This window comes from Leptonychotes weddellii, chromosome 3, assembly GCF_054177405.1.
Source record: "Leptonychotes weddellii isolate Sample4059 chromosome 3, ASM5417740v2, whole genome shotgun sequence".
NCBI lineage: Eukaryota > Metazoa > Chordata > Mammalia > Carnivora > Phocidae > Leptonychotes > Leptonychotes weddellii.
In genome coordinates this window covers 60,381,231-60,405,933 of record NC_138371.1, presented here as the reverse complement: position 1 = coordinate 60,405,933, position 24,703 = coordinate 60,381,231, and the positions used below count along the sequence as shown (strand labels likewise).

Genomic DNA, 24,703 nt, shown 5'->3' with positions numbered 1-24,703 from the left:
TCCAGAGTGGCTGCACCAGCTTGCATTCCCACCAACAGTGTAGGAGGGTTCCCCTTTCTCCGCATCCCCGCCAACATCTGTCGTTTCCTGACTTGTTAATTTTAGCCATTCTGACTGGTGTGAGGTGGTATCTCATTGAGGTAAGTCTGGTAATCTTATTTAGAGAAGTATTGTGAAACCTTTCACAGTTCTATTTACATACAATAAAAGGGAAATATGTATATTATACCATTAAGGGAACTATTTAGAATTCAAATGTCAATGTATGAATGGAATCATAAGGATAAGATGGAAATATCAACTTTTGGTGATTTTATTTTCTTTCTGTTTTTCTATATATTTTTATGATGTAATATAATCCATTACAATAATCACATATACATAAAAAATATTTGTTGAATGAGTGATTTTAAAAACCGTACAGATGATTTCCATTTGTGTAAGTGGAAGCCATCTTAAAAATAGTTACTTACAATATATCACGTAATAATGTAGATGAGTCTTCCACCAATACAAATGTACGTAATCAAAGAGTAACTATTTTTTCTTCATTTACTTTGACTTATTGTAGACTGTGTGCGGAAGTTCAAGTGTTGTCAGATAAGCATAGAAGAAGGCAAAGGGAAACTCTGGTGGAACTTGAGAAAAACTTGCTATAAGATAGTGGAGCACAACTGGTTTGAAACCTTCATTGTCTTCATGATTCTACTCAGCAGTGGGGCACTGGTAGGTGACATATGATCTACTCCTTTTCTTTTACTGAAACTCTTTACCTTCCCCCTCAATGAACCTCTTGTTACATGTTTTTAAAATATGGTGCTTGTGAAGTACGAGACATTGTGTGATATTCTTAGCACAGTGTGAGCCTCAGTAAATAGCAATTTTTATTGTTGTGGAGTAGGTCTCAGATTGAATCAAACTCAGATTATGGTTTCTATAATATTTAAAGAAAGATATTTCTGACTTTGAGTCATCAGAGGCAGTTCTTATTAAGAGTGATTATGCAGACAAGATATGGGATCATCAGCTAAATATCAAACTGCTTAACATAAGCTCCATTTTGCAGGGAATTCACTTGTCTTGTTCATGCTGATTCACTAGTGCCAGTCATAGTGAATGGCAAATAGTAGACTGACTTAATTACTGACTAGTAGCAAAGTGAAAGCATTAAAACTTAATTTATGTCCGATTTCATTCAATGGAAGGGTCAGTTTGGTCAAAATATTGATTAACATATGAAAATAGTGTGACCCGTTTTCCCATTGGGTGATACAAAGGTGGCTGCATTTCTTTTATTTTTTCAATTAGTCACTACAGGGTTTGGTGAGTTGATTTCATTAGGATTATAGTCTTGTATCTGGAGGCCTCTAAGCCTGCCTCTACTTTGACTAAGAGTGCTGCGTCTTGCCATGTACTTGAGCAAAGAGGGTCAGCCCTGCGCTTTTAATGCCAGTAGAGAGGGAACTCTGAAGTCTCACCAGTAACTAGTGCCTTTGCTGTCTTAGCTCTTGGTTCTCAATTATACCCAGTCAAAGCTCACCAAAGTGCATCACCATGCTGGCACAATGGCTAGCTTCTGAGGGGCTTCCAGCTTCAGCTATAAATTGAGCTGGAGAGACTTTAGGCCCTTGTGCCCTGATCACAAGCCCAGATCCCCCTTTTCTCCAAAAAAAGAAAATTTTCTTTTGTCCTTAATCCAGGCCACCAAGTTATATCCTGATAGTTTTTCCTATAAGGCAATTGAGTTAGATAAATGATCTTTTCATTCCAGAACACCCAGAGGCTCCTGAAAATGAATTCCCCACACTGTCTCAAGAGCTCTGCAAAATGTCGCAGAGCCCGGCGGAGGGGGCTTCCCCACATGCACCACACACGTGCCCATGCTGAAGGAGAGAAATAGAGAGGTGAAAGTGATAACCCTCTGTTCCTCTTTCCTCAGGCTATGGGGGCGGGTGGGGGGGTGTCTCCTTGCCTTACATTTACATTACTGAGAGAAAACATTCTAGTGTAATGAACAAAGCAGATCTACTCACACATGACTTTCTGCCACCTGCTGTAGAGAGAAACTCCTGACAGTTTCTCAATATTTTTAAGCTCTTTGGGATATTCTGATACCCTAATTTAAAAATTACTTGAATTCATTGGTTGACTGAAGTGTGCCTGCAGATGACCCTAAAGCACAATGCCACCGTGGGGAACACGAAGCCTTCCAGACGCGGGCCCCTGAGACGAGGTTTGCTGCAGGTTTGCTCTATTGAGACATCAGTTAGAGACAAGTTTATGACAATGAAGTTACATGGAATTTTCTCACTCACAGGCCTTTGAAGATATATATATTGAGCAGCGAAAAACCATTAAGACCATGTTAGAATATGCCGACAAAGTTTTCACTTACATATTCATCCTGGAAATGCTTCTCAAGTGGGTCGCGTACGGTTTTCAGATGTATTTCACCAATGCCTGGTGCTGGCTGGATTTCCTGATTGTTGACGTGAGTGTTCTGCACTTCCGTGCTTCATTCCATTGCCATGTGATGGTAGTTCTAGCAATGGTGACTGGCACACAGTAGGCACTCAGTAAATATGTAAATTTAAATGATGATTCCCATTTTCCCAACGAGAGGATACCCCAAAATATTTTTTTGCTGATTTAAATTCATATACTTTCATAGGTGAAACAGTCAAATGCTGCCTTACTATACTTATTGATTTTGTTTCAAATCAATATTTAAATTCCAAGTTATACAGAATAATATATTAATGTAGAAGTTTTGCTTTTTTCACCCTTACCTTTGACACAATAACTATTTAAATTCCTCACAGTTATCTTTGACATTAGTGTTTTTGTTATCACCAGAGCTTATTGAGAAGTGTTTGTCCCACAGATGGGTTACTAATTACAAAGAAACTTGGAAGTCAAAAAAGCAGGAGACATACTTCTTGATTTGTATGATGGTTGAAACAGATTGGCTGTGGGCCAGTTATTTAAAAGTTGTATTAAACTGCACTGGTGTTGAAAATAAAGTAAGATGGAGTACCAGAATATAAAAGTCTTTACAAAATTGAATACCAGGTTACTCCATGATTTCTGAGGGAGAATTTTGAAGAAGATCTTACCTTTTATTCACAAATATAAAATCTTAATTGAGCAAAAAAATTAAAAATCATTTTCATTTAGTTCTGGAGGTTTACTTCTTAAATACCTTTTAAATTAGTAGTCCATTCATAATGGCTAAAAAGAAACTTGGAAGTCCTTTTGTTTAGAAAAGACTAGGCAAGCCAGTGGGGACAGGGGATAGGCACATGGGGGAGGTGACAGGATGATGTTCACAGCCAACAAAGGAGGAGGAGGACCCTGGAATTTGCAAGAAAGCACAAGTGCTAACTAGTGCATTTTAAAGATAATATTCTGTTGATTGTAATTCCATGGAAATTAAAGACATACTTTTAACTTGAAATATTTTGATATATAAAATTTACTTATCATGCTAGCAAAATAAAAAATGGAGAAAGTTATTTTTTTATAGTTTCATATGAAAAAGTATCAACTTTTGGGGCACCTGGGTGGCTCAGTCGGTTAAGCTGCTGCCCTCGGCCCAGGTCATGATCCCAGGGTCCTGGGATCCTCAGCAAGGGTCCTCCGCAGGGAGCCTGCTTCTCCCTCTCCTCCCCAGTCATGCTCTCTCTGGCTATCTCTGTCTCTCTCTCTCAAATAGATAAATAAATAAAATCTTAAAAAAAGAAAAGAAAAGAAAAAATATCAACTTTTAATCCAATTTGAGCTTTCTAAGCACCAAACCAAAGAAACAAAATATGAGGAAAAGAGAGTTCTTTGAATTTAGGAGAGAAGAGTATCTTTATTATATTTTTTTCCTAATCTGTCTATAGCAAATCTACTATTAAATATAATATATAAGGCTACATGCAGAATTACATCAAAACTTTTCTGGCAATAAAAGAAGACAGTAAATTAATACTTAAAACCACATATGATTGGATATTACACAATGGAAAATATACCAATTCTTTTATTTGTATAATTGGATTGCTGATGATACTTTTAAAAATTTTTTTATATGTGATCATGATACCTTGGAGAATTTATAATAAAAATACCTGATATATAATGTACCTGTGTAACATTAAAGGCATTAAATCAATATGACCTGAATATAAAAAAATTCTTAGGAGAAATCCAGTTGCCCTGCAGCTGATGCTCATATTACTGAGCATATCCTGATATTTACCTTCTTAGATTTAAGAAAATTATTATGACAATATATTAAACTCATCAATACTTTGCTTTATGTCAAATATATTCTTGATCATCTGTTTTGTTACGGAAGATACAAATATGAATGTCATTTTTCTGGCTTGTAAGAGCTTACAGTCGACTAGTGAGGAAAGATACGTATACAACAAGAAGATGACATCTGTATTAGAAGTGCCATTCACTTCACTGAGGAAGGAGGCAAGGCTTTATGAGGCAGCGCCCTTGTGAGCTGGAGTTTGAGGGCTGAGAATGTCAGCAGATACAGATAAGGGGAAGGACACCAAAGCATTAAGACCCATGCATGCCAAGCAGGGCCTGTGCAAGCAACAAATAATCCTAGAGGGTAAGAACAGTGCCATGGGGTGAGGGAAAGTGTTTTCTAATTGGATGACAAGGTAAGAAAGGTAAGTTGGACAAGAGTTTAAAGAACTGTGATGCCATCCAAGGAGATGTAGGCCTCTGATCTAGTTCAAGAAGCCACTGAAGCATTATCTATGGAAAGTGACAAGAAAAGCTTGATATTTTAGGGAGAGAAATTTGGTGCAGTTGTGAATGATGGAATAGAAAGGGGGTTTTTTAGAGACCAGAAGACCAATTAGGAGATTGTTCCAGGAAGAGGAAAAAACATAAATGTATCTCCTTCTCACATTCAGCTACACAAGTCACATAAAATTGGGTATTTTACCACTTCTTTTAGTTAGCCAATAAATACTGCCCCTGTTCACAATTTTTTTCTTATGTCCTACTTTTATCTTTTATCCTTTAGTTTATGTCTATTTCTTATTGATTCTGTCTTCAGGGAAGATAAAGTAAGTAGTCCAGGTCCTCATATTTTATATACAGAAAATCTTCACAACAAATGAAAATCCAGTAACTTTATTTTTCAATTATTAGTGAAGAGAGGGCTCACAAGGCCTAAAATTAAAAGTTTAGATTTTAGGGGCACCTGGGTGGCTCAGTCGGTTAAGCCTCTGCCTTTGGCTCAGGTTATGATCCCAGGGTCCTGGGATTGAGTCCTGCATCAGGCTCCCTGCTTCTCCCTCTACCCTTCCCCCCCTGCTCATGAACTCTCTCTCTCACCCTCTCTCTCTCTCTCAAATAAATAAATAAAATTTAGATTTTAGGGAAAATATGTGAACCACTTAAGATAAATTTTTGTAGCTCATTTTTGGCCAAATTTAGAGGGTTTTTTCTATTTCACATTACATGTGCAAAATTAGTGTGAATAAATTTTGTGAAACTTTTCTGTGTGCTTTTTCATAAAAAATGATTTTTTCAAATATCCATTAACATCATACTCTTAAAAGCTCTATTACACATCTATTTTTATTTATCTGGTTTTGAAATTCAAGTGTCCTTTAGGACAAAATAGTTTTTCTTAGATTATATAGTTTTAATGAGTTTTCTATGTATTTTCAAGGGAAATCAGACATTTCTGTACTACCTCTGACAGTTGTTCTTTTCCTTTTTATGAGATTTTAGAATTTCTATCAACTACATTAGTCATCTGTATATATGACTAAAACCATTGTTCTGGCAATTTCTAATTAGTCATACTAAAATCTCAATTTTTCTTTTTTTTGGTTAATTATTTTAATTTGACCTAGTTCGTGGTTTGATGCCCTCATACTGAAGTTGACGGAAAGACAAAGCCACTTTCAGAGGCCTAGATCTTTCTGAGTGTGTTTGTGTTCAGATTCACCAGTGGTTTGCTTAGTTCACCTTTGTACTTACACTAAGTTTTAGTCATCTCCCTTTTGGGTCAGCTAAATAATAGGAGAGATGATAAAAGTTTACAGATCTGTAGATGAAGATTGCATTTCAGTGGGATTCTTATTCTTGTTTTGCATTTAATTTAAAGAAAAAAACTGTTCTTATCAAGAATCTTTGAAAAGAGAACATGTGTAGCTTCTTTCTCATAAGTTTATGGCAGTGGTTCTCAAAGTATGGCTCATAGACCAGTATCTTTAGCCTTACCTGGAAACCTGACGATTCTCAGGCCCCACCCCAAAACTGCTGAATCAGACTCTGCCAGTAATCTGTGTTTTCAACAAGCCCTCCAAGTGATTTTGGTACTCACTAAAGGTTGCGAACTACTGGTTTATTGCAGAGCAAGGTTGAACCGGGTAAGCGTTTTTGTCTGTAAATGAGAAAACTATGTTGCTTTCTCTGTATAGGTGTCATTGGTTAGCTTGACTGCAAATGCCTTGGGTTACTCAGAACTTGGTGCCATCAAATCCCTCAGAACGCTAAGAGCTCTGAGGCCACTGAGAGCCTTATCCCGGTTTGAAGGAATGAGGGTAAGACCGCATGCCTTAGAATTTGCTGGAATTATAATTGAGAACAGACTGACACTTTGTACCCCAGAAATGACAAATCCATGGAGAATTTATATCTTATACATTCATACTGACATAACCTATCAATCAGTATTTGTCAGACATCGTAAACTTGACACTGTTGGAGACACTCACAGAATAGAATGCCTAAGTGATAGCTTCTTATTAGAAACAATTAGATTGCTTGTAAGTAGATTTTTCACTCTGTGGGAAATCTCTATCATGTTGTGTAGACTTCTGATGTGAGTCAAGATTAGTTATGTTCATTCCATTTGTAAATGTGCGGGAAATTCCGCTGACTGTAATTTAAAACCCCAAAGAATTCCTCATCATTTTTTCATTGCTCCATGTGATGTGTTTGAGCCTTTTAAAATCTGAATCTGGCCCTTTAGCTTTCAAACAGGCTGAGGTGGCTAAAAAGTAGGTCAGCTGTGGAAATCCAATACTCATTTAGAAAGGTGGTACAAAGAAAGAAGGAGGAATTTGTGCTACCATTTGTCACCCCCTGCGGGGCACAAAACCTGAGACCAACACACCCTCAGCACAGAGGAAATGATGACATCCTATCTCTGTGGATTTTGCTATTCTAAAAGAAACTGTTAGAAAATGATGCTTTTTCTGATAATTTGAAAGTCTTTACTTGGGACTTTCTCTGAATGTTGCAATCATAAACAGAAGTGAATGATGTGTGTAGGTGTGTGTGTTTGTGTGTTGGTGTGCTCATGGTTGCATAGTAAAGAATTGGTAGCTGTTAAATTCTTTTCACTTTACCAATTTAAAATCACCGTTTTTGCAGTAGTTTTAATTTTAAAAGGGCAATTAAACTCTCAGTATTAGAATAATTTTCATATTTTCTATACCAAATTTACACAGATAAGGACCTAAATTGCCAGCCATTCCATACATCTGACTATCTTGGAAAACACATGTATTATGTCTTTGCTCTCCAGTTTTTGTTTTTTTTTAAACTCTGTTAACCAGAATCTCCTCACATTTGCAGAGCATTTGTTGTAGTGAACTTAAAAATAAACTGTCAAGGGGCGCCTGGGTGGCTCAGCCGTTAAGCGTCTGCCTTCGGCTCAGGTCATGATCCCAGGGTCCTGGGATCGAGCCCCGCATCGGGCTCCCTGCTCGACGGGGAGCCTGCTTCTCCCTCTCCCGCTCCCCCTGCTTGTGTTCCCTCGCTGTATCTCTCTTTGTCAAATAAATAAATAAAATCTTTAAAAAAAATAATAAAATAAACTGTCAAGTCTACAAGTACCTCTACATTATCAGAGAGTTGAAGTTCTCATAATAACACTATAATAAGTTCTTGAAAAGTTACTTTCATTTAAAAATACTTTAAAATATTATTCTTTACTGAATAGGCTCCAGGTGCCAATTTGCAGGTGAGTTGTGCCTTTTACCAAGTACCCGTCTGGTATGATTGGTTGTGAGATATCGTTACTCATATATTTATATATGTGTGTGTATGTATGTATGTACGTATGTGTGTGTGTATGTATGTATTTTTATGTATTTTTATCCCATAAGTGAGTGGAGGAAGATTAATGCATGTATTTCTTATATTTTACATCCTGCTCATTGATAAAGTCTATTGCTGAAGTAGGTTAGGTGCCCTCGCACAGAACACGATTTTTAGCTAAATATTTCCTTGAGGGATAATTTTAAAAAGTGCTGAAAAATGTTTCCTGAAAGCCCTAGTTAATTGAGAAAGCTGCAAGTAACAAAGCCATTAAGTGAAAACCCTGGGCTCAAATTGCGATGCTTTAGGAGAATTTTCTTCTGAAAGGGATTCCCCAAAGGGGGATCAGAGAAATGAAATAACTTGCCCAAAGGCGCACAGCTAATTTGTGATGTAAACTGGGACACAGAGCTCCTGACTTCCAAACCTTTTCCTCCTGTCACGTATTCGATTTCCATGCTTCGATCTCTTTGCTCCGAAGTTGTAGCTGTAGGGTGACCCTAGACTACACTGCTTGGGACAGTCCTGGCTTATACTTGCTTTCTCAGAATAATTATTATCAGTGTTCCCTTTTGCCCTGGAAATTAACCCTCACGTGTTGTTCTCTTTCACTTTCAAATTTTGGATAGTAAATTTTATGGTTTGCAAATGTTCGGAAATTGTGATATTCACACGCTGACACTGTTGCTGTTGCCATGTCACTATTTGCATTTATAATCAGTTCCATTCTTTGATGAACATCTGCTCTGTGTATGTTCTTACCTCTTGAGAAAACATTCCACGACATAAGATAGATTTTATATCATTCTGAACTGTAATTGTAAAATTTTTTATTGGAGCTACCAGGTACTAGTTTCTGCCCAATATTTAGCTTTAGGAACAGGTATATTTTCTGTCACTTGACTGCTGTTCTTTTAATAGTGTTCAAAAACGGTTGTTGAGTTTTCACTTATTTTCCCTTCTCGTTTCTGCGCCAGGTTGTGGTTAATGCTCTTTTAGGAGCCATTCCATCCATAATGAATGTACTTCTGGTTTGTCTGATCTTTTGGCTAATATTCAGCATCATGGGAGTAAATCTCTTTGCTGGCAAGTTTTATCATTGTATTAACTACACCACTGGAGAAATGTTTGATGTAAGTGTGGTCAACAACTACAGCGAATGTAAAGCCCTCATAGAGAGCAATCAAACCGCCAGGTGGAAAAATGTGAAAGTAAACTTTGATAATGTAGGACTTGGATATCTTTCTCTGCTTCAAGTAGTAAGTAATCACTTTATTATTCTCTGTGATTTATTATTAAAATGAATCTGAAATCGTCTCTCTCAATATTTGCAAATACATACTTCCTCAAGCCCATCTGCCTAGATTCTTTCTGTGATCAGTGCTGAACTCTCTTTTCGGCATCACGCTGGAAACTGGACTGCTCTACAAAGTTTATGGTCTTTCAGACTAGGCATTAGCTACCCCAGCACCAGTCCGTGGTTACTGAGATTTCTATGTAGTTCCCACTCTTTTACCCCATCCCTACTCTGAGCAAAATAGAGGACCTGGCCCTAGCGTGGTGTTGGAAAAGCGTGTGTGTGAAGGAGGAGGAGTGGTAGATTTCTCCTCAGCTAGCAGACAGTATCAAACCCTCGTCAAACTTTCATCCACCCGATCTCCACCACCCCCTTAACCAAACTCCCACCTTTCATCTGTTGCACAGACACCTACTCTGATCCACACCTTTCCTGCCTGTTGTTTGAACTTCTTCTGTTAGGGAGATTGCGTTCCTGCAAACAAAAATCTTCTACCAAGTCTATGATGTCTGTTATAAATTCATAAAAATCCATTCAACTTCTTAACTGACCACTCTCTGAGATGATCCACCTGCATGATATCTAACGCTATATGAATGTAAAGGGGAAGGACAGATCCTGCGGCTCTAAGGAACTGAAAAAAATGTATAAAACTTGTTTCTAGGTGCAGTGTCTGCACAAAAACCACAAATATTTAAAAGAGTAAATTGCAGTTGAATATGTTTGTTTTCAGATTAGGCAACTACTTCATCTTATGGAATAATTGGCTTAAAATAGTATAATCAACGATATGGAGATTTTTCAAGAACAAATCATGATTAGTGATTGGCAATAATACCAAAAGAATAAGAATGGAAAGCATTAACATCAAACAATGCAGCATATTTTTCAACTTGTGTGATGCTATTTTATCAAATTTCATGTTATATTCTTATAGGTATATCAGATCTGATATACCTATAAAAGCATAAAATATGCTTTTATGATAGCATATTGTTATAATCGCTCATGATTTAATTACAGATTTATAGATGAATGTAAAGTTGAAGTATTTTCTATGCATCTATTACAAAACTTTGCCCAGATTTTAAACACTAACCCCAGACTTTTATATACCTGTTTTTGAATGATTGAATTGGTCAATCTGATACTTAATTTCTTTTCTAAAATTATGATTTGTGGGGGAAAAATTAAATGGTATGACTTTTTTTACAGGCCACATTTAAGGGATGGATGGATATCATGTATGCAGCTGTTGATTCACGAAATGTAAGTCTTTTTTAGAGGGAAGATTGTTTAATTTGATCCAGTGACTATTTCCACAGTGTTGTAATTTACTAATAAATAAAACAATGGGTCAATTTATAGAAAACATCTATATTACAAAAAAAATATTCAACCTTGCATTATTTCTTCCAAAATTTGATTTGAATGTTTTTCTCTACTCACTGTAAGTCTTCTAACACATCTTTTCTGGTATCTAGCGTGGCACCCAGCACTTAAAATTTTGTTGATTTTGCAAAATGAGACATTTTATTTTGGGCTCTGATAGTTCTGGACATTAGTGCATTAGAAGCCCTCAATCTGTACATGCACTTTCTTCATCTGTCACAGATTTCTTCCGTCTTTTTATCTTCCCTGGAATAGGAAGAATCTGGCTAATGGTGGAAAAAAACAAACAGAAAACTTTACAGTGTTTCTCTCTGGGAAGTGAGATTTTGTGATAGAAGGAAGGGGCCTTCACAATCTGCCTTAGACACCTCAGCACTTTTGAAAATTTTGTACAGTTTTCATTAATTTTTCACTATTTAACAATGGAGGAGGAAATCACATTTTAAAAAAAGAGATTGGCTTCTGGTATATTGTCAGAGCATAGTAATTAAATTCGAAATGTTATTTTCCTAGCACCAATAACCAGGTGGTAACTGAGAAAGAATTCCTGAGTTGCTGGGGGGGTTTTTTACCTTATTAAAAAAAAAAGAGAGAGAGCAAGCATGAGAACTTGCATTGTATCTCTGTGAGTACTATCAGGAATCCCAGTCATGTGCTTTTTTGAATAATACTAATAACTTACTACTTATTACTACTCACTCTGCTAAGGGCTTTCTTACACAATCCCATTTAATCTTAAATAACAACGTTATTGTGTGGTTGATAATTAACTCCATTTCACTATTGAAGCAAAGAGGCTCAATGCGTTAAGTGGTAGTACATGTTTTTGAACTCTGACCACAAACAATGGGCTCATAACCACTTTCTTCTACAGTAGTTTCCTACCTGCTTTGAATAATTCATTTAGAGTTCTCTCTACCTTCCTTAGCAGCAGCCTGATACGCAACTTTCTTTTGGTTTCTTCCTTAGTAACTTAGCGGACAGTAGCTACATAACTCCTCAGCGTTCAAGCATTTTACAAATGATGAAATCCAAGTGGACACTAAAATTATGAAAAGTTGCTCGCTCTTAATCTCAGTAGTTATCAGAGAAATGCAAATTTAAACCACAACATGGCGTTAACTATACATTTACCTCATTGGCAATATTAAAAAGTATGACAATACCAAGTATTGTCAAAGATAAAGAGCAATAATAACTCTTATGCAGTGCTGACGGGACAAAATGGATAAATATTTCTTTTAAAAAGTTGGGCATTATCACATTATTCAATAAAATTCAAGATATTCTTTAACCTTGCAGTTTCATTTTTAGCAATGTATCCTACAGAAGCTTGTGCGCAGGCATAGCAGAATCTCAGCATAAGAAGGAACATAACTTTTTGAACTGGCAAAAAACTGGAAACAACTCAAAAGTAGTAGAACTGGACAAATGATTGAATGTTATACAATGATGAAATGATATATGAATACAGCATACATAGCAATGTGGATGAATCTAAAAATATAACAGTTATAACAAATGTATCCACTAGACAAAATATAGACAAAACTAATCTTACTGTTCAAGAATGCATACTTAACTGTTAACTCTAAAGAAAAAGCGAGGAAAGAATTACCATAAAAGTCAGCATAATGATCGCCTCTAGCAGGGATTATAGAGTTTATATTTGGGAAGGATGCAGCAAGGGTTTCTGAGTTCCTGGCAATGTCCTGCACCGTGAGATTCACTTTATAACAATTTATTACTACATTTTACACTTATGTGCTGTGCACTTTTCTGTATGTATTGTATTCAATTTTAAAATGCTTAAAAATACCATTTTATATCACTGTTCACTGTATACACATATAAATGAAATAAAAGTCTCATCAAAGAATAGGTACTTTTACAATATTTCTAACATTTTCCATTTTACTCTTATTTCATTAGAAAAACATATCATGTTTGGCCTTTACCCTCTAAATTGATTTCATGACACAATGGGTCATTACCTGTATCCATTACCACCTGTGACTGGTTAACTGAATTGGTTAGAACAATATCCTTTGAGACCTGAGCTATAGATTACAGCCAAAGCTCACACCAACTGTCACTCTTTTTTTGACCAAAAGTGTGCTGGGCAAGACAAGGCATCATTGTTACAGAAACTGTGCCTAAAGCCTACTAAGTAGGATGAATCTATAGAATCATTTTCAGAAGGGTATGATCCTACAGATGTACCCATATCCACACATACAATAATAATTCTAGCCTATGAAAAGAAATGTGTAATAGAAATCAAACCTTTACACTCAGCTATTATAATAGGCCAGGCACTATTTCTTTAAGCACTTTTCATATATTAATATATTTAACCTTCTCAACCACCCTATAAGGTTAAGGTTCTATTATTTCCATTTTACAGTTGGAAAAAAACAAATCAAAGAGACTAAATCTTAAAGATTTTAACATGAAATAGTGAAACTCAAACATCTCTTCTGCAGGAAGGGGAAATCCTCACTTTGCATGCCCTGTTGGAGGACTTCGCCTATAAGGGAAAGTGCATTCATAATCTAGAAATTTATTGGGTGAAATTAATTTTAATTATCTAGACTTTTCTATTCATTGTTTCACTTTGTCAAGTCAGTGAGTGGTCTTGCAGGACTCTTCAATAAGCAGGTTAGATTTGATGTTTCATAAAATCTGTTTAATGTTTGATCTTTTTTTTTCCCATTCCCAGCAGTTGAGATATGCTTTGAGAATTGAAAATTAGCTGATGTCTTTTTTATAAAACAAGTAGTAGTTCTAATAGTTGTCATTACTTAATATTTTGTAGGTAGAATTACAACCCAAGTATGAAGACAATCTGTACATGTACCTTTATTTTGTCATCTTTATTATTTTTGGTTCGTTCTTTACCCTGAATCTATTCATTGGTGTCATCATAGATAACTTCAACCAACAGAAAAAGAAGATAAGTATACTAAAACTTCATCTTTATTCTAAAATGTTGACTAAACATCTCACACTGGTTCTTTTTGGCTCTAAAATGTAATCAGCTATATAAAATTCTGAAATTGTTTTGAGATATTTAATCAATTGTAAGTTTTTAAGTAATTGTTAATTCAGATAGCATGTTTTGATATTTTCAGGATAGAAATATGACTGATTAATACAGAATAATTTATAGATTGAATCCATGCATCTATCTCTGTAAATACAAAGATTGGCAACATTAGATAGCACTTGGAAGCCAATTTTCACACAACTAATGAGATGGGTTTTATAGCTAGCAAAGAACATGATTTTAACAAATTTTGTTTTTATCTCTTTACTTTGGAGGTCAAGACATTTTTATGACAGAAGAGCAGAAGAAATACTACAATGCAATGAAAAAACTGGGCTCAAAGAAACCACAAAAACCCATACCTCGACCTGCTGTAAGAATAACATGCTTTCATTCCCAGCAAGATCTATGTTGTTTATCACTTGCACAGTCCAGATTGCCAGATACTAGTATTTTTATGAATTTGCAGAACAAAATTTTTATCTTAGCCTAAGTATATGTGTTTTATATGTATATCATATGCACAAAATATATAATATAGGTATTATAAATAAACAGAAAATATATGTAAATAAAAAATTTCAGACTTATATGCCAATAGTATTACATAGGATTGATGTCATTGAGGAGATTCTAATAATGTAGAGAAGAAAACATATGCATACATACATTGTGTGGAAATATTGAATGTTCACAGAGTGCAATGAAGACCAATTGGATACAATCTCAGGTATTGGTACATCTCAGATATGCCCCATTTTCTGTCCAGCTCTGGTGATTAAGTGGAATCATTAATGAAACAAGTGACAGGTTTTGTTTTCTTTTGGTTTTAAAAACATTTCATATTTTCCCCTAGCATCTTGCTTCTAAATCTGATAACATCATTCTCTTCATGAATTTTTATGGAGATTCCAATTGTATATTTGCCAATAGCTGCTTGGTTGCTGCAGAAAATTGTTGTCAGGAGGTGAAGAGCCCTTTAAGAGAAGGGCGGTGCTTGTGTGAAGGCCCTGAGGCAGGAAGGCCAGTGAGGCTGGAGTACAGAGAGTGAGGGCTCATTGGGATGTGTTGAGAATGAAGAGGTTAGGTTGGGCCAGATTTTTCTGAGCTTTGTAGGCCATGTTCAGAAGTTGTCTTTATTCTTAGAGCAATGGGAAACCATTGAAGGGAACCTGGTCATTTTCAGTTTTGTAAAGATCACTCAACTGGTATTGATAGGGGCAATGTGTATGCTTTGTAGACTTATTTTGGAGCTGTTTCAGAGATGAGAGGTAGCCTGAACCACAGTGGTGTGGAGATGAATAAAAGTGGATGGATTTGTGAGCTGTCACTGGAGTGAAATTAAAAAGTTTTTCTATTAATTGAATATGGGAGACAAAGAAGGACCCAACAAAGAGAACCTACAAGTTTCTGCCATACACACTGGATGACTAGTGTCATGCGGGATATGAAGAAGGGACATGCATGGAGAAAAAAACTGGAGATGCTAGCTTGCAGAATCTGGCAATCAAAAGGAGATGGGGGAAGAATGAATATTTAGAAGTAGTAAAATAAAGTTTCTTAAGATTTGGAGAGAGGTTTAGGTTTGAAGCAAAGCAAGAGTTCTGGAGAAGAAGAGTGTGAAGAGAGGGAATATAGAATAAAGTCACACATAAGATGTGGCTCAAGAATAGAATGGTCTAGGTTAGAGTTAGAAGTAAGAGGGACTGGGGCGCCTGGGTGGCTCCATTGTTAAGTGTCTGCCTTCGGCTCAGGTCATGATCCCAGGGTCCTGGGATCGAGCCCCGCATCGGGCTCCCCACTCTGCGGGAAGCCTGCTTCTCCCTCTCCCACTCCCCCTGCTTGTGTTCTCTATCTCGCTGTCTCTCTCTGTCAAATAAATAAATAAAATCTTTAAAAAAAAAAAAAAGAAGAGGGACTGAGTCCTCTGATGAATATGGAGTAATATATAAAAAGATATATGTGAAAAGTCAAGATAATATGAAATGCAAAAGGAAGTAGAAGAGTTTCCTTACACTGATTTTGATGCTCTCAAAAAAGAATAGAGGGCAAAAGAACAGAATATTTTTGAGAAGTTTGGAACTATCCTGGAGCAAGTGAGGGATAATAAAGGATTCCTCATCATCGTCAAGGGACAAGATGAAGTGAGAGAACATAAATCTTTGGTGAGCAAGACTGCCAGGGTTACGTAGCTTCCTCCAGCATATACTACATCCTGGGATTTAAATTGGAGATAGCGATTAGTGACTGGGGATTGGAGTTGTACATCAAAGTGACCCATTGGAAAACTACACAGGCAGAAAATCTAAGGAGCTTTTTATTGATAAAAAGCTTCTGATTTTAAGCAGTTTTGAACCTACTACACTCTAGGTGCTATATCTATGAGAAAATGACACTGCTCTGTCCTGGCAGAGCCTCCAAATGACTAGAAGAAAAAATTAAAATCAAATAAGAGCAAACCATTTGCAATACAGTGTCATCAGTTTTATGACAAATGTAAACATAAAGTTTTCTGAGGACACAGAGTGCTTAAAACTTAAAATTGAATTCAAAGTCACCAGAGAAGGAGTCAGAGAAGTCTGTTTTAGTACAAGGAGACAAGATAAAATGATACAGTAGAATTCTGCAAATTTTATCAGAAGGGTAGAAATAAAAGAAACATAGCCAGACTTGGAAAGGTAAGCTACAGTAAATAAGAACTAAGAAGGAAAGGTTTGGAACTGGAATTAGACACATTTATCAAGTTGAAGGAGGCTCTTGAAGGACAGACCCAGCTGAAGCAATAGAAGTCCAGTCCAGCAAGCCAGATATCTACTCAGAGAAAGAAAAATACAACAGACAGGTGGTGTTTGATGTCCAAGAATTTCCATAGGGAGTAACGGATGTCTCTCAACTGGGAGAGATCAGAACACTAGCACAGAGAATCCAGATGGATAAACATGTCAGGATCTGGGAAAGTAGCCTGTGAAGTGTATAGGTAACAGACCATCAGTGTTTCTAGTTAAGAAAGTAGAGGACAGCCTCGTGGAAGTTAAGTCAAGGCTTGAGCCCTAGAAAGCCTGAAATACCAAGCAGGTATTCGGTATAATACAGGTAAATGGTACAAAACAGGGTCCAAACTAGCAGAACTGGTAAGGTGAGGACTTAATTTCATAAACAAGACATAAAGCCAGTTAGTGCTTGGCAATAAGGTCCAAACTGAATAGGGCAAAGCCTGAACATCTGACTGTGGACTATAACTTTAAAAGATTATTATATTCTTACAGAAGAGTTACCCACATTTAATTTCACCAAGCTTTTCCTTATTGCAAAATCTGGCATAACCATAGATCAGTAATCAAAGCTAAGGCATTAACCTTGGTACAATATCATTTAAATAAAATACAGAACTTAATTGGATTTCACCAGGTGTTCCACATATGTCTTTTTTCTTGGACATAATTTTTTAAAACATCTTCCCAGATGAAACTTAAGATGCTCTGGCTTTGGGGAAAGACGATAAAAGCAGAAACTAGAAAAAAATAAACATGAGAGAAAAAGCCGGAGAAGTATTTATTAGTTCTTTGAAGTTTACTTTGATACACACCTCCAATACAGGGGATAACAAAGATTTGTTATAGTAGCAAATATTGGCTGCCTGTCTGTCGTACACATGATGATGTTATGGGCACTGAGAATACAATAAGTGGTTCTTAAAGTCAGTTTATAAAATCTGATATCATGAACAGTGTAACTAAAATACATTTGAAAAAATTTGCATATGCCAATATACAAAATGTTCTTCCAAGTATTAAATAAACATGGTGTGTTTTTATAAAAGCTACATTTTCATATTGCTATGTTAAAAGCAGATAAGTCAAATTTGATTTTTTTTTATGTTCCTAAGTGAATTTTACATATTTCTTGTTCCAGAACAAATTCCAAGGAATGGTCTTTGATTTTGTAACCAAACAAGTCTTTGATATCAGCATCATGATCCTCATCTGCCTCAACATGGTCACCATGATGGTGGAAACTGATGACCAGAGTCAGGAGATGACAAACATTCTGTACTGGATTAATCTGGTGTTTATTGTTCTGTTCACTGGAGAGTGTGTGCTGAAACTTATCTCTCTTCGTTATTACTATTTCACCATTGGATGGAATATTTTTGATTTTGTGGTGGTCATTCTCTCTATCGTAGGTAAGAAGAGATGTTTTACTCAGTTAAGGAAGTTAGTAGTAAAAATTTGTTTAAAACTTTGGAAGTGTTTCTTCCTAATCTTTCTCATTCATCCCAAAATTTCAGATAAAAGCCTAATAGTCCATTCTTCAGTTTGTCATTTCTCTTGTTGCATGCTGTGCATGAAATGATATGTAAAAAAAAAGATTTTATATTTTTCAGCTTTCATTTATCATCTTGTCTCATTTCAGAAGACAATAACTGCAATTTGTCATAACACTCCTATAGTCACTCAGACTCCTGTGGTATAGACAAGTACTGCTTTGAATAAATAATTCACACACACACATACACACAAAAATTATTAGAAGTAATCAAATAGTCCAGAAATAAGCTATTGATAATTGGAATAGTTTGCGTGTGTGTTTACATATATTCGCACATAAATAAGCTTCATCCTACCTTTGGATTCAGATAGTTCCTATGGTTTGTAATATTCTTTCTCCAGAAGTAGCCATTTTGTTCAAAAAACTAAAACAGACTCATTTTCATTAATACATATCAAGTGGTTAGGTATAGGGCATTAAATGAGGTGCTGGCAGTAAATATCAGAGATTTAAGGCAAGGTTCTGCCTATTTGAGAAAAGAAAACATACATAGAGGGAAAAAAATAGTATTCCACTATTTATACTGCTTTCTGTGGTGGACTAGAACACTGAAACAATATGCCACTCTGATCCTCACAACAGCGCTATGAGGTGGTCATATAGTGATTAAAGGATGAGACTCTGGAGTCATACAGATCTGGCCTGGAGCTTCCCTATTTTCACTACTTACCAGCTCAGTGACCAATGGCGAGTTACTTCCAATTCCTGGCTTTCCAGGGAATATTTCTGTAAAGCGTTACTGTGAGAATTAAATGAGATTATGTAAGTAGATGCACTTAGTAGCATGCCTAGAACAAAGAAAAGGCTCAGAAAGTACTAAATTTAACAAAAACAACAACAACAAAAGTAGATACTATCACCATTTAGTGATGTGGAAAAAAAGAGATAGGATTCAGTCACAAGTATGTCTGTCTCCAAAGCCTGGATTCTCTCCTGTCCATCATTCTTGCCACCTTCCAAATAAAATGGATCATAACCATCTCAGGATAAGAACTCCCATATTCCAATCGAAAAATCACAAGCCTTGTCCATTAGTTCTTATGCCAATACCAGAACTGGTACATTTTTTTTTTAAGATTTTATTTATTTATTTATTTATTTATTTATTTATTTATTTACTATATACTTTAATTATTATTATATATAATTTATATATTATTTATTTATATATTTATGAATTATTTATATAATAATTTATATATTATTTACTTATTTATTATTGACAGAGAGAGACACAGAGAGAGCGGGAACACAAGCAGGGGGGAGTAGGAGAAGGAGAAGCAGGCTTCCTGCTGAGCAGGGAGCCCGATGTGGGGTTCGATCCCAGGACCCTGGGATCATGACCTGAGCCGAAGGCAGACGCTTAACAACTGAACCACCCAGGCGCCCCAGAACTGGTATTTTAGAACTACAAATCCACTCCTTTGGTTGGCCGCCATATACTTTGTGACATCTTTAGGCCTTCAGTGGTTGAATCTTTCAATAGATGCTTTTCTTGAACTAGGAAAAATGACCATTGAAACCTCAGTTAGCATAAAAGGGTTAATGTTATAACACCAAACATCAGTTTCATTTTGCTAAACAAATACTGCAGATTGTGTGTGTATGTGTGTATGTATAGCTAATTCTTACGTCCACATTTTGTAAAACTAGTGATTATCTAATCCATGTAAATTTGCATTCACTGCTATTAAATATAACACTATTTCTTGTTTTTGTTTCTTGATTTTCCACAGGTATGTTTCTGGCTGAGCTGATAGAAAAATACTTTGTGTCCCCTACCCTGTTCCGAGTGATCCGGCTCGCCAGGATTGGTCGAATCTTGCGTCTGATCAAAGGGGCCAAGGGGATCCGCACGCTGCTCTTTGCCCTGATGATGTCCCTTCCTGCCTTGTTTAACATCGGCCTCCTGCTCTTCCTGGTCATGTTCATCTACGCCATCTTTGGAATGTCCAACTTTGCCTATGTCAAGAGGGAAGTTGGAATTGATGACATGTTCAACTTTGAGACCTTCGGCAACAGCATGATCTGCCTGTTCCAAATTACCACCTCTGCTGGCTGGGACGGATTGCTAGCACCTATTCTTAATAGTGGACCTCCAGACTGTGACCCTGAAAAAGATCACCCTGGAAGCTCAGTTAAGGGAGACTGCGGGAACCCATCTGTCGGGATTTTCTTTTTTGTCAGTTACATCATCATATCATTTCTGGTTGTGGTGAACATGTACATCGCTGTCATCCTGGAGAACTTCAGTGTTGCTACTGAAGAAAGTGCAGAGCCCCTGAGTGAGGATGACTTTGAGATGTTCTACGAGGTTTGGGAGAAGTTTGATCCCGATGCCACCCAGTTTATAGAGTTCGCCAAGCTCTCTGATTTTGCAGCTGCCCTGGATCCTCCTCTTCTCATAGCCAAACCAAACAAAGTCCAGCTCATCGCCATGGACCTGCCCATGGTGAGTGGGGACCGGATCCACTGCCTCGACATTTTATTTGCTTTTACAAAGCGTGTTTTGGGTGAGAGTGGCGAGATGGATGCCCTTCGAATACAGATGGAGGAGCGATTCATGGCATCGAACCCCTCCAAAGTCTCCTATGAGCCCATCACAAGCACTCTGAAGCGCAAACAAGAGGAGGTGTCTGCTATTGTTATCCAGAGGGCTTATAGACGCTACCTCTTGAAGCAAAAAGTTAAAAAGGTTTCGTGTATCTATAAGAAAGACAAAGGCAAAGAAGGTGATGGAACACCTATCAAAGAAGATATCCTCATTGACAAACTAAATGAGAATTCAACTCCAGAGAAAACCGACATGACGCCTTCCACCACCTCTCCACCTTCCTATGACAGTGTGACCAAACCGGAAAAAGAGAAATTTGAAAAAGACAAATCAGAAAAGGAAGACAAAGGGAAAGATATCAGGGAAAGTAAAAAGTAAAAAGGAACAAAGAATATTCCATTTTGTGATCAATTGTTTACAGCCTGTGCTGGTGATGTATTGGTGTCAACAGGACTCCCACAGGAGGTCTATGCCAAACTGACTGTTTTTACAAATGTATACTTAAGGTCAGTGCCTATAACCAGACAGAGACCTCTGGTCAGCAAACTGGGACTCAATAAACCAGGAAAACAGCATTGACAGGAGGTTTCTGTTTTCACAACCAGCTGACACTGCTGAAGAGCAGAGATGTAATGGCTACTCAGACTATAGGAACCACTTTAAAGGGGGGAGGGAAGTTAAATTTTTATGTAAATTCAACACGTGACACTTGATGATAGTAATTGTCACCACTGTTTATGATTTAACTGCCACACCTGCCATATTTTTACAAAATGTATGCTGTGAATTTATCACTTTTTTTTTTAATTCACAGGTTGTTTACTATTATATGTGACTATTTTTGTAAATGGGTTTATGTTTGGGGAGAGGGATTAAAGGTAGGGAATTCTGCATTTCTCTATTGTATAACTGGATATATTTTAAATGAAGGCATGCTGCACTTCTCATTCACACATAAAAAAAATCACATCACAAAAGGAAAGGGTTTACTTCTTGTTTCAGGATGTTTTTAGATTTTTGAGGTGCTTAAATAGCTATTCATGTTTTTAAGGTATCTCATCCAGAAAAATTTTAATGTGCCTGTAAATGTTCCATAGAATTCACAAGCGTTGAAGAATTGTTTTATTTTTACATAATCCATTATATGTACATGTATATATGTATATATGTATATGTGCGTGTATATACATATATATGTATACACACAGAGAGACACACACACCATTACGTAGTCATTCAGAGTCCTGGCAGCATGACTATACCGTTTTTGATAAGTGTCCTTTGGCATAAACTAAAAATATCCTATCAATCCTTTTAAGAACCTGAATTGACCAAAAAGCACCCCCCCACCACTTTATAAAGTTGATTCTGCTTTTTTCCTGCAGTATTGTTTAGCCATCTTCTGCTCTTGGTGAGGTTGACATAGTATATGTCAATTTAAACAATAAAAGTCTGCTTTGTAAATAGTAATTTTACCCAGTGGTGCATGTTTGAGCAAACAAAAATGATGACTTAAGCACAGTATTTATTGCATCAAATATGTACCACAGTAAGTATAGTTTGCCAGCTTTCAACAGGTAATATGATGTAATTGGTTCCATTATAGTTTGAAGCTGTCACTGCTGCATGTTTATCTTGCGTATGCTGCTGTATCTTATTCCTTCCACTGTTCAGAAGTCTAATATGGGAAGCCATATGTCAGTGGTAAATTGAAGCAAACTGTTCGACCAAGACCTCATTCTTCATGTCATTAAGCAATAGGTTGCAGCAAACAATGAAGAGCTTCTTGCTTTTTATTCTTCCAATCTTAATTGAACACTCTATGGTGAAAAGCCCGACTGTACGAACATGTTGCAAGCTGCTTAAATCTGTTGAAACTATATGGTTAGAGTTTTCTAAGAAAATATAAATACTGTACAAAGTTCATTTTATTTTATTTTTCAGCCTTTTGTACATAAAATGAGAAATTAAAAGTATCTTCAGGTTGATGTCACAGTCACTATTGTTAGTTTCTGTTCCTAGCACTTTTAAATTGCAGCACTTCACAAAATAAGAAACAAAGACTAAGATGCAGTGTAGGTTTCAGCTTTTTTATTAGTACTGTAAACTTTGCACACATTTCAATGTGAAACAAATCTCAGACTGAGTCCAGCGTTTATTTGCTTTCAAATAGTAATGCCTTATCATGGAAAGAGGCTTAAGGAAAGATCACTTGATATTCTTGGCATTGCTTGGATCAGATGTTTCCACCTAGTCTTTTTATTTAGTAAATCGTCAGTCTTTTCCAGTGTTTGTTTACCCAGATATATCTTACTCTTATTGACCCGTATGGCATTAGAACTGTATCAGTTATGATCTGGGACCCAAGTTTGTTTGTTTGTTTGTTTTCTCACAAAGCCAGGTAGTGAAATTATATTACCAGTTACAGCAAAACATTTTGTTTTTCTTTCACAGGCAACATTAAATGTAGATTCTTTATACTAAAGCTATTGACTTGTAGTGTGTTGGTGAAATGCATGCAGGAAAATGCTATTACCATAAAGAACGGTAAACCACATTACAATCAAGCCAAAAGAATAAAGGTTTTGCTTTTGTTTTGTATTTAATTGTTCTGTCTTTGTTTCTATCTTTGAAATGCCATTTAAAGGTAAATTTCTATCATGTAAAAATGATCAGAAAAAAATATAAATGTAAAGAATACACATTAAATATAATAATTCATCTTTAAATTTTTTCATGGAATGGAAGTCAATTAAGAAGAGTGTATTGGATATCTAGTTTTAATATTGGCCAAAAATCTAGATATGGTATTGGGTAGAGTACTGGAAAGTTACAAAAATTAATAAAAAAATTGACTAACATTTTAAGCTGTGTGTCCTTTCTCCTTCCCGTCTACTATTTTGTTTTGTTCTCCTTTTCACTTTAGTTTCTTCCCTATGTATTTTTTTTTAAGACTTATTTATTTATTTGACAGAGAGTGAAAGTGAAAGAGCAGAAGAGCGGCAAGCACAGGGAGAGGGTGAGGGCCCCCACTGAGCAGAGAGCCCAATGCGGGGCTCAATCCCAGGATCCTGGGATCACGACCTGAGCCAAAGGCAGACACTTAACCAACAACGTGAGCCACCCAGGAGCCCTTCCTTATGTATTTTTGATCTCCTTTCCTATATACTTTTCCATTCCTTCCTTTGGCTCGTGTTTTTCATTCAGGATACTTTTCTTGTTTCTTTTCTGTTCACCCAATCTCTTTATTAATTACATTCTGTAGAACAATGGCTCTGTGTGCCTAAACCCCTAATAATTTGTTGTCACTATAAAAAATCTGTAGAATGGGGTGCCTGGGTGGCTCCATCGTTAAGCGTCTGCCTTCAGCTCAGGTCATGATCCCAGGGTCCTGGGATCGAGCCCTGCATCGGGCTCCCTGCTCGGTGGGGAGCCTGCTTCTCCCTCTCCCACTCCCCCTGCTTGTGCCCTCTCTCTCTCTCTGTCTCTCTCTCTGTCAAATAAAGTCTTGTTAAAAAAAATCCATAGAGTATTATTATACTCATGTCTACAATTTCCTTGACAAAAATTCTAAGTGGGCTTAGATCTCAACTTTTCATACCATATTAACAAAACCACAGATTTGGTTTTTCTACTTAATTATGAGCAGTTTGGGAAATGTTTCTCAATTCTGATTGCATATTAGAATTATCTGAGAAGCTTTTTTAAAAATGCCAGTGCATGGACCAAGACCAGACCAATTGAACTCGTATTTCTGGGGATGAGACTTAAGCATCAAATTTTTTTTAAGGCTTACCACTGATGCTGATTCGTGAGTTAAAGCCAGTGTGTTAGGGTCTCTATCCCCAAAAGGAAAAAAATATTTTACAGAAAATGCCCCTTTCCTGTTTCAGAGTTTCATTATATAATTCATTGCATATAAAATAAGGCTTCCAATATGGTGGCTTTTGAGGTGTTATCTTGTAGTGCAAGGAATTGATATTGATCTATTTGTATATCAGGGGTT

General features: G+C 36.5%; 1 protein-coding gene across 1 annotated transcript in view; it reads left to right on the top strand.

The window, feature by feature from the left end:
- The window catches only part of LOC102727007 (sodium channel protein type 2 subunit alpha), a 71,092-nt gene extending 47,528 nt beyond the window's left edge, over window positions 1–23,564 (top strand). Inside the window, exons 17-25 of the mRNA XM_081815475.1 lie at window positions 572–726; window positions 2,318–2,491; window positions 6,450–6,572; window positions 9,054–9,335; window positions 10,589–10,642; window positions 13,584–13,721; window positions 14,083–14,187; window positions 17,727–17,997; window positions 19,880–23,564. Of these exons, the coding sequence (XP_081671601.1) occupies window positions 572–726; window positions 2,318–2,491; window positions 6,450–6,572; window positions 9,054–9,335; window positions 10,589–10,642; window positions 13,584–13,721; window positions 14,083–14,187; window positions 17,727–17,997; window positions 19,880–21,075 (2,498 nt within the window). The 3' untranslated portion in view covers window positions 21,076–23,564. The remainder of the gene's footprint in view (window positions 1–571; window positions 727–2,317; window positions 2,492–6,449; window positions 6,573–9,053; window positions 9,336–10,588; window positions 10,643–13,583; window positions 13,722–14,082; window positions 14,188–17,726; window positions 17,998–19,879) is intronic.
- The last annotated feature ends 1,139 nt before the right edge of the window (window positions 23,565–24,703 follow it).